The sequence below is a fragment of the Symphalangus syndactylus genome, chromosome 21 (genome assembly GCF_028878055.3).
Source record: "Symphalangus syndactylus isolate Jambi chromosome 21, NHGRI_mSymSyn1-v2.1_pri, whole genome shotgun sequence".
In the NCBI taxonomy this organism is placed as follows: Eukaryota; Metazoa; Chordata; class Mammalia; order Primates; family Hylobatidae; genus Symphalangus; species Symphalangus syndactylus.
Window position 1 is genome coordinate 77,578,682 of NC_072443.2, and position 14,885 is coordinate 77,593,566.

A 14,885-nucleotide genomic window follows, 5' to 3' on the forward strand; every position below is an offset into this window, starting at 1 on the left:
CCCTACAGACATCCTCAAATACTCCCTAGTTATTTAATAGATGGATCCAACTTATTTATATGCTCCTCAAAAACAGGGATCAAATTTCTTATTCGGTGTCTCTTAGCACCTATTAATAGTATTAGCTATACAACTCAAATATTGAAAAGCACACAATCACAAACCAAAGCAAGTAAGTGACAGTGGCATTTAATTCAAGAACCCTAATCTTAACAAGGCAGTATTTTAGGAAATAAAGGTTTGTCACTGACAGAGTTCAGGCTCACTTGAAAGTGGTTAATCCTAACCTCCTTTGGTATTTGGGCCCTTTGAGAGTAGTAATTAGTCTTTCCATTTACAATGTAGTGGCAATAACTGACCAAGTTACACTCCTGTGGCTCAGAATCGTTTCTTCAACTTCATCATCCTACATGAAAATCATATTGTGCCTACAAAGCTCAACTTAATTGTGTTCTATAAACTCATGAAGCTCTTAAATAAAAAGTTAACAGAGCTTCCCTTCCCTTTTGTCCACTAACTAAATAAAATAATCAATGAAATACACTCTCCCAGATCATGAATCAATACCATCTGAACTAACACTGCATACTATACTAGAAAAAGAAAATCCATACAACAGAAAACAATATGAAATATGTTAGAAAAGGAAGTCATCGAGAAACTGGGGGCGGGGGCGCAGATGGGGTACGATGTTCCTTTCTAAAGGCCTCGCTGGTAAATCTCTTCAGCACATTCCTGCCTGTACTATAGACGAATAACTACAAGTAAGGTCATCACCACACACAGATAATGCCAAGCCAGGGCAAGCCCTGACCCTCCCCTGAACTGACCCTCTCTCTCTCTCGTCTTCTTCCCCTCTCTGTGTGTTAGCTCAACCTCAGATGGCTAGGCCCACTGGCAAGATGGGGCATGCTTATTCAACTTAGCTCGGTAGACTCCATTGGAGAATTCAAGCAGGTGCACAACACACATAGACACAACAAACTAAAAGGCATCCATGATGAAAAACGCACTGAAAGACGTCACTGGAAGGGCTCCTGAAAGAATGATCATCTTTCCGCCAGCTCTACCTCTTTAACATCTCTTGAACTCACTCACTCCCTCTGCATCCCTCTGCCCCAGCTGTGGTTCTCTCCTGGGGATTCCTTTAATAGTCTCCTTATCTCCACACAGCTGCCGGGGACTCTTTTAAAATTACAAGTCTGATTGAAAGATAAAAGCCCAACTCCTTACTATAGCAGGCAAGGCCCTATAGCTCTCAGCCCCTGCTTCACCTCAGGGTGACCCTGTCACACTGTGCTCCAACCATATGGAACTTAAAACTACCTAACAAGGGCTTTTCAGAACTCCAATACCCCTCCTTGCACCCACCCACCTAACACACCATCCTATTCTAAATGCAAGATAATAAAATTGTACTATAACTGAGACTCCTGCTAAATAAGATTTTAGCTGCCCTGCTACAAAAACAAAACAAAAAGAGTAATTATGTTAAATGATGGATATGCTGACTTACTTCACTGTGGCAACCATTTTACTATCCATATGTATCCCACATCGTGTTGTACACCTTAAATAGATACACAATTTTTTAATGAATTAAACTAAACGCAGCTTAAAGGCTGGCTATTCTGTAAGGCTTTTTCTGAATTAACACCTATCCATCTACCCCAGTCTGGAGAAAACCAACGACTCCTTCCCTTCAGCCTCTCACTCTACTTTGTACAGATGACCCTCAATTTATGACAGGGTTATGTCCCAATAAACCCATCTTAAGTTGAAAACATTTCAAGTTGAAAATGCATGTGATACCCTAACCTACGGAACATCACTGCTTTAGCCTCACCTCCCTAAAACTTACTCAGAATACTTATTCCAGCACAGCTGACTGGGACGTGCACTGCCCAGCATTGCCCGAGAGCATCTTATCACCTATCACTAGCCTGGGAAAAGATCAAAATGCAAAATCTGAAACACAGTTTCTATTGAATGCATCTCACTCTTGCACCATTGTAAAGTCATTTAAGTAGAACCATCGTAAGTCAGGGACCATCTATAGTTCCTTTTCTTAAAAATGCCTGTAACACTTTAGTGCACTTACAGCAAGCCTCTAAAAGGCAGTATGTTATCTTGTCATTTCATCCTCAATGGCTGGAACATATTAGGGACTTCAGATCTAAATCCACACCACTAGGTAAGGACAATAAAAGTGGTGAAGGAATCTAAGACGAGGTGAACAAAAGCAACCTATTACAAAAAAGAATCAAAGACGTACAAGTGAGGAAATAATACAAAATAAAAGGTGTCTGGAAAACAAATTGTTTTTTATATTGTTGAGACAATTTTTTGTGTAATTCTTATGGTTTAGGGTTGCTAAGAAGGAATTTAAACGTCTGCCTGCCTTATGTATTTAATGCCCGGAAGGAAGACTCCCAGACACATTGAAAAAGTCAACAGACAGGAAAACAGGGTGAAAGGTCCCCATAATACATGGATGTGCTTAGACACACCAAACAAAAAAAGTGTTTGTTTGAGTGCACTCAGGTATCTGACAGTTCTGTTTCAGCTTCTGTGTTTCCTGGTAATAGTCATATACTATTGATGAACCTTCATTCATCTTTATATACAAGCAATTACCATCATCAGCTACACTTCACTGTGGCCCAGGGCAGCCATGTTACCTTCTACTTCACCTATCCCCCATGACTCAATTATACAACTGTGCAGAGATGTGGCAAAATATTCCAATTGTAAGTGAGAGATAATCTGTATTGACTGATGAATATTTGAAAAGCATGATTAATTCAAAAGATAAAATACATTTCAAAAGTTGTCAACCTTTCTTATCTTGCTCAGTGGTTCTTCTTAGAAAAGGCCAGTGAAGATCATGAAGAATACTACATACTCATTTTTAAAACATGATATTAAGTACATAAACAAAACAGCTTAAGCCCCAACTAGGGAAAAACTCAGTAACATGTGCACTGTGCTCTGGAGCTGAAAAACACCACACAGCATCTATGCGTCCAATCCTTTAACCAGTGGGAAAGCTGAATAAGAACATGTTTGCCCCATATGCTGACCCCAAACGAGACCCTGGAATGGACTGTGGTACAAAGTGGGTCCAATGGCCTTGTCAGTTACTACAGGAGATAAACCGTAAAACAAGCTGCCTTCACCTACGAGGCTCTATGACAGCATGGGCCTTGGAGAAAACCTCAGTGAGGTTCCAACTCATTCTAATTCCGGTTAAATCCAAATCTACATGTCCGAGCTCAATGTCACACTCAAAAATAACCGGTTTACTAAATTAGCCTGTTCAGGTCTAAAAGATGTCATTTTGAGGAGAACAGAAAGAGTAACACACCTGATCTACAAGTGGTACACCACACCCAGTGTTGTGCACCTACTAAAATATTATGTAGGGAACTACTGAGCCAATTCAGTAAAAATATTTACTACTGGGGTGTAAGTTCGGATGTTTTATGTGCCTAGATCAGTGGCATTTAAATATTGGTGAGTTGCACAATCATCTAGAAATTGTGTTTAAAATACAAAAAACGAAGAGGAAGTCAACATTCCCTTGCAGCTTCCAGAAGGCATACTGCCTGACTGACATCTCTTCGTTTCTTGCCTTACGTATTTTTTCCTAATATTAATATTATTCCACAAACTCTTTTTCAATTAGTATTTCTCTATCAGTTAAGGTTTCATCACAGAAGCAAAACCACTATGAGTGATACGGGTAAGGATTATAGAGATTTGACCAGCAATTATAGGAGCTAATGAAGCAATCTGTATAGGGCTGTTGTCTGCATCTAGTGTTGGGATAGAAATCAAAGGGCAGGCAACAGGGAAAGAAAGATGCATGTGAAGTGGGGGAAGAACAAGGACAGACTGGAAGTCACATTTATTTCTCACCAACCTGTGACACAGAAGTTGCAGTATAAGCTGACACCCTTCATCACAGAGCCCACAAATCTGACCTAGAATTTGGAGAAGTTGATGGAGAAGAACCAGTGGGAGCTGGAGAAGCTGGAAGCCAAATGCCAACATGGTGATACAGCCAAATCAGTGACAGGGTGTGTGAGCTGCAACAGTGCCTGATCATATACCAACCTTCTGAGCAGAAATACAGCTCTTCACTTCTCCCTTACAAAGAACATGCAAATTTCTCTTGCGGCTGACCCAAACTGAAACTATTTTGGAAAGGAAATTCTTGGAAAAGTAGTTCCAGCTCAGTTGTGCTGACACAATACAAAGCTGTCACAATTTGAATGGATATTTTCTTCCACTCTTTGTCTTTTTTCCATATAATTATGTTTTAGATCTGTCTCTTGTAAATTACACACAGCTAGAATTCTTCTTCTGTCCTATATAAGGCTCTATCTTTTAGTTATCAGGCTCTATCTTCTAACTGTCACATTTAATCCATTTACATTTATTGCCACTTATGACTTTCATAATTTAAAAATAATTTTTAAAAAAGAAATAAATATGTACTGAAAATATATGCATGATGTGCATTTCTGAAGTATTTTATACACAAAACTTGTTACTTACCATTTCTCCAGCAGAGGCAGCCAACATATGTTTCATAGGTGTCAAATATGAAGATGAATCAGTATGCAAAAACCACTTCACATATTCATAGGTGATAAAAAATGCAGCAGCTGAAATTTAAAACAAGCCAGTCTTTCACAAAGTTTAAATATATATTCAAACTGTTAAGAAACATGCTTCTCAAAAGGTATGACAATAATTATTAAATTATGAGATACGGCCAGGCACGGTGGCTCACGCTTGTAATCCCAGCACTTTGGGAGGCCGAGGCAGGTGGATCACGAGGTCAGGAGATCGAGACCATGGTGAAATCCCGTCTCTAATAAAAATACAAAAAAAATTAGCCGGGCGTGGTGGCGGGTGCCTGTAGTCCCAGCTACTTGGAGAGGCTGAGGCAGGAGAATGGCGTGAACCCGGGAGGCGGAGCTTGCAGTGAGCCAAGATCGCGCCACTGCACTCCAGCCTGGGCGACAGAGCAAGACTCCGTCTCAAAAAAAAAAAAAAAAAATTATGAGATAACAGAAAAGGTGATAAGCACGTATCTTTTTTTCCTACCCTCACTCTTTCAGAATTTACTGAGGCCATGTTATATGCCTAATCTTAGACTTACAAAAATGCAGAAAATATAATGCCTACCCTGAGGGACCATAAGTGCTAATCTAGCACTTACCGTGTTGTACTGACAAATTACTTAAACATTTTTAAAGTCAACTTTAGAAAAGGATATGAATTTCTGTGATCCAAAATATCATTATGGATGGCCATAAAACAGTCAACTACATTGATGAATAAACAGGTTAAAATTGCAAACATACTTTAACTTAAAGAAAACGTCAATCACTTTGGGAGGCCGAGGCGGCCGGATCACGAGGTCAGGAGATCGAGACCACGGTGGAACCCCGTCTCTACTAAAAATACAAAAAAAATTAGCCGGGCGTGGTGGCGGGCGCCTGTAGTCCCAGCTACTCGGAGAGGCTGAGGCAGGAGAATGGCGTGAACCCGGGAGGCGGAGCTTGCAGTGAGCCGAGATCACGCCATGGCACTCCAGCCTGGGAGACAGTCTATCTATAATGTTTTATTGCTACTCAAAATAATCATGGCTATTTTTTACTGCATGAATTCACTTTTACATCAAGAAAACAATCAACCATTTAATTACAATCTCTAAAAAGCTACCCCTATCACCATGAACTAATCATAGCTGCACATGAGGGCTTTAAAATTTTCTATGTACTGTTAATCAAAAAATGTTTATCAGTTGGATAAAAGATAAGGCACAAGAGATAAAGGAATGACAAATTCATCTTCTGAAGGGCATTTGAACATGTCACAAACTCTGAAACACTAAGGGAAACGGCGTGATGGTGAAAATCAGTTCTCCAAAGTCAACAAAAGCTTGTAAAGGATCTTCACGTGGTAACAAATATACACTAGGCTAAATGAAGAGGCACTCTGTTCATAAATGAATAATGACCAGTTCAGGCAGTTTTACCTGGTTAACACAAGTCTATTCCCATTTGTGTTTCTTCATATGATTTTTCCCACTTCAGCCCACTTACTAAATGTGCAGCTATAACACCTCTAATTGCATTCAGCTGTTAAGTTCTGCCATTCTACATCCTACCCTACTAACCCCCAGGAAAAGAGACAGAGACAGTGGTAAAACTTCCTCCATTTCATGGTTAACCACCTCAACTTCATCTGACTTCATGCTTCTTTTGCAACATATAAGGTTCTTTAAGAATATAAGTTCCAAACCTCCCTCCACCCCCCAGGTGGCATCCAAGAAGGCTTCTACTAACTGCAAATGTCAGTACAGTCAGGTTCCAAGTTGGCGGCTGAACAAGTTAAGCAAAGAATAGGGGCTGGGCTATCTGATGCCTATAGTTTCTTCTGGCTCTTAAAAAAAAAAAAAAAAGCTATGCTTTCTCTACATTCCCTTAGAAATAGGGAGTAAGGCTCCTAAACATGGTCTTCTCTTCACCTCTTTCCATCTTTGGTCCCCACTAGCCCCACCTCAACCCCTCACTCCTGCAGCATAGGTTTACAAAAACATCCACATCCACTGATGATCAACTACAGTGAAGTTCTGTACTTAGATTAAAACCGTAACCAACAGCAAAAGAAAAAAGACACCACAAACAAAAGTCCAATTCATTCAAACCTTGCAGTAAAACAAGGCTATTTTTGAACCTTGGTACTCTGACTTTTCCCTAGCATCTCCCATTCACTAAAGTTTGGTGGATGGCAAAAATAATAAAAATTCAAAACCACATTATATACGTAAACTCCTGAGGGAAGAATGTAAAACCTGTGATCTTAATGACATCACTATGTAACCTACGCACTACAGCTAACTGTACATCTCCCCGCAATAATCTTTATGTGCAGTATGTAAGAGAAAAAGATCTTTAGAAAAATGAGTGTAGAGACATCATAAAAAATGGTGACCAAAAGACAGGGACTTAGTGACATGTTTCTTTGCAATTCCCTAGTTCAGAGGTTCTCAAACTTGTCTGAATTTAAGAATCATCTTGGGATTTTTTTTTTGTAACATCCAATGCCCTGGCCACACCTCAGACCAATTAAGTCACAACGTGTAGGGTTGGGTGACAAGCCCCCGTACAGGTGATCCTTGAACACGGGTTTAAATGCGCAGGTCCACTTATACATGGCTTTTTTTCAATAAATATATTGGAAAAAATTTTGGAGATTTGTGATAATTTGAACAAACTTAAAGATGAACCACATAGCCTACAAACACCAAAAAATTAAGAAAAGGTGGCCAGGTGTGGTGGCTCGTGCCTGTAGTCCCAGCACTTTTGGAGGATGAGGCAGGTGGATCACGAGGTCAGGAGAGGGAGACCATCCTTGGCTAACATGGTGAAACCCCATCGCTACTAAAAATACAAAAAAATTAGCCAGGTGTGGTGACAGGTGCCTGTAGTCCCAGCTACTCGGGAGGCTGAGGCAGGAGAATGGCGTGGACCCAGGAGGCGGAGCTTGCAGCGGGCCGAGATCGCGCCACTGCACTCCAGCGTGGGTGAAAGAGCGAGACTCTGTCTCAAAAAAAAAAAAAAAAGAAAAAGAAAAGGCTAGCCGTGCCATGAATACATAAAATATATTTAGATACTAGGCTATTTTATCATTTACTAACATAAAAAAGTTAAAATTAATCAAAACTTACAAACACAAACCATACAGCACATCATTTATAGTTGAGAGAAATGTAAACAAATGTAAAGATGGGCCAGGCACAGTGGCCCACATCAGTAATGCCAGCACTTTGGGAGGCTGAGGCTTAAGCTCAGGAGTTCAAGACCAGCCTGGACAACATGGAGAAGGCCCATCTCTACAAAAAAATAAATAATTAGCCAGATGTGGTCGCCCACACCTGTAATCCCAGCTACTTGGGAGACTGAGGTGGGAGGATCACCAGAGCCTAGGAGGTTGAGGTTGCAGTGGTCCAAGATCACGCCACCACACTTCAGTCTGCAAAATGGAGTGAGACCTGGTCCCGCAGGAAAAAAAGGTATAGTGTTAAATCATAACTGCACAAAATTAACTGTAGCACATACTATACTACTGTAGTAATCTCTTTGCCACCTCCTCTTGCTATTATAGTGAGTTCAGGTGTCGCCGAGTATCCACTTAAAACGCCATGTGACACTAATTATCTCCACACGAGCAGTTCATTGCCCCAATAAATTGCCTACCACAGTACAAAAGGATCTCTCCCAGTTCTTATGTATTTTTTCTTGTGGTCAGTGCCATACCACAAACTTTGAATAACACCATAGGACCCATACGAAGTGCCACTAGTGACGTTGGAAGTGATGACATTACAAGAAAGCTCCTAAGAAGCAGAAAGGAGTCATGACATTACAAGAAAAATTCAAACTGCTTGTTAGGTACCACAGACTGAAACCTGAAGCTGTGGCTCCCAGCCATTTCAAGAGGAATGAAGCCAGCTTAATCCACTGTTAAAAAAAAAAAAAAAAATGAAACAAAACTCATTAACCCATCGCTGCAACTATGACAGCAGGCAAGAAAACTTCACACTTCTTGCAAAGCACCTTTTTTCTTGTTTTGAAAATGCAGCTTTCAAGTGGGTAAAGGATTGCTATAGTAAAGGCATACTTATTATTTCTAAAATGATTTGAGAAACAGCAAAGTCATCTCATGACAAGATCAGACAAAAGGAAGGTGAAAGACCTAAAGCTGAAGAAGTTAATACCAGCCAAGGATGGTTTGATAATTTTAGAAAAAGATTTGGCTTTAATATTTCAAGATAACAGGAAAAGCAGCTTCTGCCATCCATGACTCAGTAAACAAGTTCCCAGCTGCCATTAAGTAAATTATTGAGGAGAAAGGACATCTGTCTAAACAGATTTCTAATGTAGATGAAAGTGCCCTATTCTGGGAAAAGAAAAATGTGGAGGGTGGAGCCAAGATGGCTGAATAGGAACAGCTCTGGTCTACAGCTCCCAGCCTGAGCAATGCAGAAGACCGGTGATTTCTGCTTTTCCATCTGAGATACCGGGTTCATCTCACCAGGAAGTGCCAAACAGTAGGTGCAGGACAGCCGGTGCAGCGTGTGCACGCGCCGAAGCAGGGCGAGGCATTGCCTCACTCGGGAAGCGCAAGGGGTCAGGGAGTTCCCTTTCCTAGTCAAAGAAAGGGGTGACAGATGGCACCTGGAAAATCGGGTCACTCCCACCCTAATACTGTGCTTTTCCAATGGGCTTGGAAAACCGCACACCAGGAGATTGTGTCCCGCACCTGGCTCGGAGGGTCCTACACCCGGCTCAGAGGGTCCTACACCCATGGAGTCTTGCTGACTGCTAGCACAGCAGTCTGAGATCAAACTGCAAGGCAGCAGCGAGGCTGGGGTATGGGCACCCGCCATTGCCCAGGCTTGCTTAGGTAGACAAAGCAGCCAGGAAGCTCCAACTGGGTGGAGACCATCACTGCTCAAGGAGGCCTGCCTGCCTCTGTAGGCTTCACCTCTGGGGGCAGGGCACAGACAAACAAAAAGTCAGCAGTAACCTCTGCAGACTTAAATGTCCCTGTCTGACAGCTTTGAAGAGAGTAGTGATTCTCCCAGCACACAGCTGGAGATCTGAGAACGGGCAGACTGCCTCCTAAAGTGGGTCCCTCACCCCTGAGCAGCCTAACTGGGAGGCACCCCCCAGTAGGGACAGACTGACACCTCACTCGGCAGGGTACTCCTCTGAGACAAAACTTCCAGAGGAACGATCAGACAGCTGAATTTTCGGTTCACGAAAATCCGCCGTTCTGCAGCCACCACTGCTGACACCCAGCCAAACAGGGTCTGGAGCGGACCTCTAGCAAACTCCAACAGACCTGCAGCTGAGGGTCCTGTCTATTAGAATGAAAACTAACAAACAGAAAGGACATTCACACCAAAACCCCATCTGTACATCACCATCATCAAAGACCAAAAGTAGAAAAAACTACAAAGACGGGGAGAAAACAGAGCAGAAAAACTGGAAACTCTGAAAAGCATAGTGCCTCTCCTCCTCCAAAGGAACGCAGTTCCTCACCAGCAACGGAACAAAGCTGGACGGAGAATGACTTTGACAAGTTGAGAGAGGAAGGCTTCAGACGATCAAACTACTCAGAGCTACAGGAAGAAATCCAAATCAATGGCAAAGAAGTTACAAACGTTGAAAAAAAATTAGACAAATGTATAACTAAAATAACCAATGCAGAGAAGTGCTTGAAGGAGCTGATGGAGCTGAAAGCCAAGTTTCGAGAACTACGTGAAGAATACAGAAGCCTCAGTAGCCGATGTGATCAACTGGAAGAAACGGTATCACTGATGGAAGATGAAATGAATGAAATGAAGTGAGAAGGGAAGTTTAGAGAAAAAAGAATAAAATGAAACAAACAAAGCCTCCAAGAAATATGGGACTATGTGAAAAGACCAAACCTACATCTAACTGGTGTACCTGAAAGTGACGGGGCGAATGGAACCAAGTTGGAAAACACTCTGCAAGATATTATCCAGGAGAACTTCCCCAATCTAGCAAGGCAGGCCAACATTCAGATTCAGGAAATACAGAGAACGCCACAAAGATACTCCTTGAGAAGAGCAACTCCAACACACATAATTGTCAGATACACCAAAGTTGAAATGAAGCAAAAAATGTTAAGGGCAGCCAGAGGAAGGTCGGGTTACCCACAAAGGGAAGCCCATCAGACTAACAGCTCATCTCTCGGCAGAAAATCTACAAGCCAGAAGAGAGTGGGGGCCGATATTCAACATTCTTAAAGAAAAGAATTTTCAACCCAGAATTTCATATCCAGCCAAACTAAGCTTCATAAGTGAAGGAGAAATAAAATACTTTACAGACAAGCAAATGCTGAGAGATTCTGTCACCACCAGGCCTGCCTTACAAGAGCTCCTGAAGGAAGCACTAAACATGGAAAGGAATAACTGGTACCGGCCACTGCAAAAACACGCCAAATTGTAAAGATCATCAAGGCTAGGAAGAAACTGCATCAACTAACGAGCAAAATAACCAGCTAACATCATCATGACAGGATCACATTCACACATAACAATATTAACCTTAAATGTAAATGGGCTAAATGCTCCACTTAAAAGACACAGACTGGCAAACTGGATAAGGAGTCAAGACCCATCAGTGTGCTGTATTCAGGAAACCCATCTCACATGCAGAGACACACACAGACTCAAAATAAAGGGATGGAGGAAGATCTACCAAGCAAATGGAAAACAAAAAAAGGCAGGGGTTGCAATCGTAGTCTCTGATAAAATAGACTTTAAACCAACAAAGATCAAAAGAGACAAAGAAGGCCATTACATATGGTAAAGGGATCAATTCAACAAGAAAAGCTAACTATCCTAAATATATATGCACCCAACACAGGAGCACCCAGATTCATAAAGCAAGTCCTGAGTGACCTACAAAGAGACTTAGATTCCCACACAATAATAATGGGAGATTTTAACAACGCACTGTCAACATTAGACAGATCAACAAGACAGAAAGTTAACAAGGATACCCAGGAATTGAACTCAGCTCTGCACCAAGCGGACCTAATGGACATCTACAGAACTGTCCACCCCAAGTCAACAGAATATACATTCTTTTCAGCACCACACCACACCTATTCCAAAATTGACCACATAGTTGGAAGTAAAGCTCTCCTCAGCAAATGTAAAAGAACAGACATTATAACAAACTGTCTCTCAGACCACAGTGCAATCAAACTAGAACTCAGGATTAAGAAACTCACTCAAAACTGCTCAACTACATGGAAACTGAACAACCTGCTCCTGAATGACTACTGGGTACATAACAAAATGAAGGCAGAAATAAAGATGTTCTTTGAAACCAATGAGAACAAGGACACAACATACCAGAATCTCTGGGACACATTCAAAGCAGTGTGTAGAGGGAAATTTATAGCACTAAATGCCCACAAGAGAAAGCAGGAAAGATCCAAAATTGACACCCTAACATCACAATTAAAAGAACTAGAAAAGCAAGAGCAAACACATTCAAAAGCTAGCAGAAGGCAAGAAAAAAACTAAAATCAGAGCAGAACTGAAGGAAATAGAGACACAAAAAACCCTTCAAAAAATTAATGAATCCAGGAGCTGGTTTTTTGAAAAGATCAACAAAATTGATAGACCGCTAGCAAGACAAAAAAAGAAAAAAAGAAAGAAGAATCAAATAGACACAATAAAAAATGATAAAGGGGATATCACCACCAATCCCACAGAAATACAATCTACCATCAGAGAATACTACAAACACCTCTATGCAAATAAACTAGAAAATCTAGAAGAAATGGATAAATTCTTCGACAAATACACCCTCCCAAGACTAAACCAGGAAGAAGTTGAATCTCTGAATAGAACAATAATAGGCTCTGAAATTGTGGCAATAATCAATAGCTTACCAACCAAAAAGAGTCCAGGACCTGATGGATTCACAGCCGAATTCTACCAGAGGTACAAGGAGGAACTGGTACCATTCCTTCTGAAACTATTCCAATCAACAGAAAAAGAGGGAATCCTCCCTAACACATTTTATGAGGCCAGCATCATCCTGATACCAAAGCCTGGCACAGACACAACCAAAAAAGAGAATTTCAGACCAGTACCCTTGATGAACATTGATGCAAAAATCCTCAATAAAATACTGGCAAACCGAATCCAGCAGCACATCAAAAAGCTTATACACCATGATCAAGTGGGCTTCATCCCTGGGATGCAAGGCTGGTTCAACATACACAAATCAATAAATGTAATCCAGCATATAAACAGAACCAAAGACAAAAACCACATGATTATCTCAATAGATGCAGAAAAGGCCTTTGACAAAATTCAACAACCCTTCATGCTAAAAACTCCCAACAAATTAGGTATTGATGGGACGTATCTCAAAATCATAAGAGCTATCTATGACAAACCCACAGCCAATATCATAGTGAATGGGCAAAAACTGGAAGCATTCCCTTTGAAAACTGGCACAAGACAGGGATGCCCTCTCTCACCACTCCTATTCAACATAGTGTTGGAAGTTCTGGCCAGGGCAATCAGGCAGGAGAAGGAAATAAAGGGTATTCAATTAGGAAAAGAGGAAGTCAAATTGTCCCTGTTTGCAGATGACATGATTGTATATCTAGAAAACCCCACTGTCTCAGCCCAAAATCTCCTTAACCTGATAAGCAACTTCAGCAAAGTCTCAGGATACAAAATCAATGTGCAAAAATCACAAGCATTCTTTTACACCAATAACAGACAAACAGCCAAATCATGAGTGAACTCCCATTCACAATTGCTTCAAAGAGAATAAAATACCTAGAAATCCAACTTACAAGGGATGTGAAGGACCTCTTCAAGGAGAACTACAAACCACTGCTCAATGAAATAAAAGAGGACACAAACAAATGGAAGAACATTCCATGCTCATGGGTTGGAAGAATCAATATCGTGAAAATGGCCATACTGCCCAAGGTAATTTATACATTCAATGCCATCCCCATCAAGCTACCAATCACTTTCTTCACAGAATTGGAAAAAACTACTTTAAAGTTCATATGGAACCAAAAAAGAGCCCGCATCGCCAAGTCAATCCTAAGCCAAAAGAACAAAGCTGGAGGCATCACACTACCTGACTTCAAACTATACTACAAGGCTACAGTAACCAAAACAGCATGGTACTGGTACCAAAACAGAGACACAGATCAATGGAATAGAACAGAGCCCTCAGAAATAATGCCGCATATCTACAACTATCTGATCTTTGACAAACCTGACAAAAACAAGAAATGGGGAAAGGATTCCCTATTTAATAAATGGTGCTGGGAAAACTGGCTAGCCATATGTAGAAAGCTGAAACTGGATCCCTTCCTTACACCTTATACAAAAATTAATTCAAGATGGATTAAAGACTTACATGTTAGACCTAAAACCATAAAAGCCCTAGAAGAAAACCTAGGCAATACCATTCAGGACATAGGCGTGGGCAAGGACTTCATGTCTAAAACACCAAAAGCAATGGCAACAAAAGCCAAAATTGACAAATGGGATCTCACTAAACTAAAGAGCTTCTGCACAGCAAAAGAAACTACCATCAGAGTGAACAGGCAACCTACAGAATGGGAGAAAATTTTTGCAACCTACTCATCTGACAAAGGGCTAATATCCAGAATCTACAATGAACTCAAACAAATTTACAAGAAAAAAACAAACAACCCTATCAAAAAGTAGGCGAAGGACATGAACAGACACTTCTCAAAAGAAGACATTTATGCAGCCAAAAAACACATGAAAAAATGCTCATCATCACTGGCCATCAGAGAAATGCAAATCAAAACCACAATGAGATACCATCTCACACCAGTTAGAATGGCCATCATTAAAAAGTCAGGAGACAACAGGTGCTGGAGAGGATGTGGAGAAATAGGAACACTTTTACACTGTTGGTGGGACTGTAAACTAGTTCAACCATTGTGGAAGTCAGTGTGGCGATTCCTCAGGGATCTAGAACTAGAAATACCATTTGACCCAGCCATCCCATTACTGGGTATATACCCAAAGGACTATAAATCATGCTGCTATAAAGACACATGCACATGTATGTTTATTTCGGCACTATTCACAATAGCAAAGACTTGGAACCAACCCAAACGTCCAACAACGATAGACTGGATTAAGAAAATGTGGCACATATACACCATGGGATACTATGCAGCCATAAAAAATGATGAGTTCATGTCCTTTGTAGGGACATGGATGAAACCAGAAACCATCATTC

The 14,885-nt window shown here is 41.0% G+C and overlaps 1 protein-coding gene across 4 annotated transcripts in view; it reads right to left on the reverse strand.

Annotated features, from left to right (window-relative positions):
• The window catches only part of SLC25A26 (solute carrier family 25 member 26), a 172,001-nt gene that overhangs the window by 137,938 nt on the left and 19,178 nt on the right, over positions 1-14,885 (reverse strand). For 3 of the 4 annotated variants that reach the window (XM_055260373.2, XM_063630780.1, XM_055260374.2), the window contains exon 3: positions 4,564-4,673. The exons of the other annotated variant lie outside the window; for it this stretch is intronic. In XM_055260373.2, the coding sequence (XP_055116348.1) occupies positions 4,564-4,673 (110 nt within the window). The remainder of the gene's footprint in view (positions 1-4,563; positions 4,674-14,885) is intronic. 4 annotated transcript variants of the gene reach the window in all.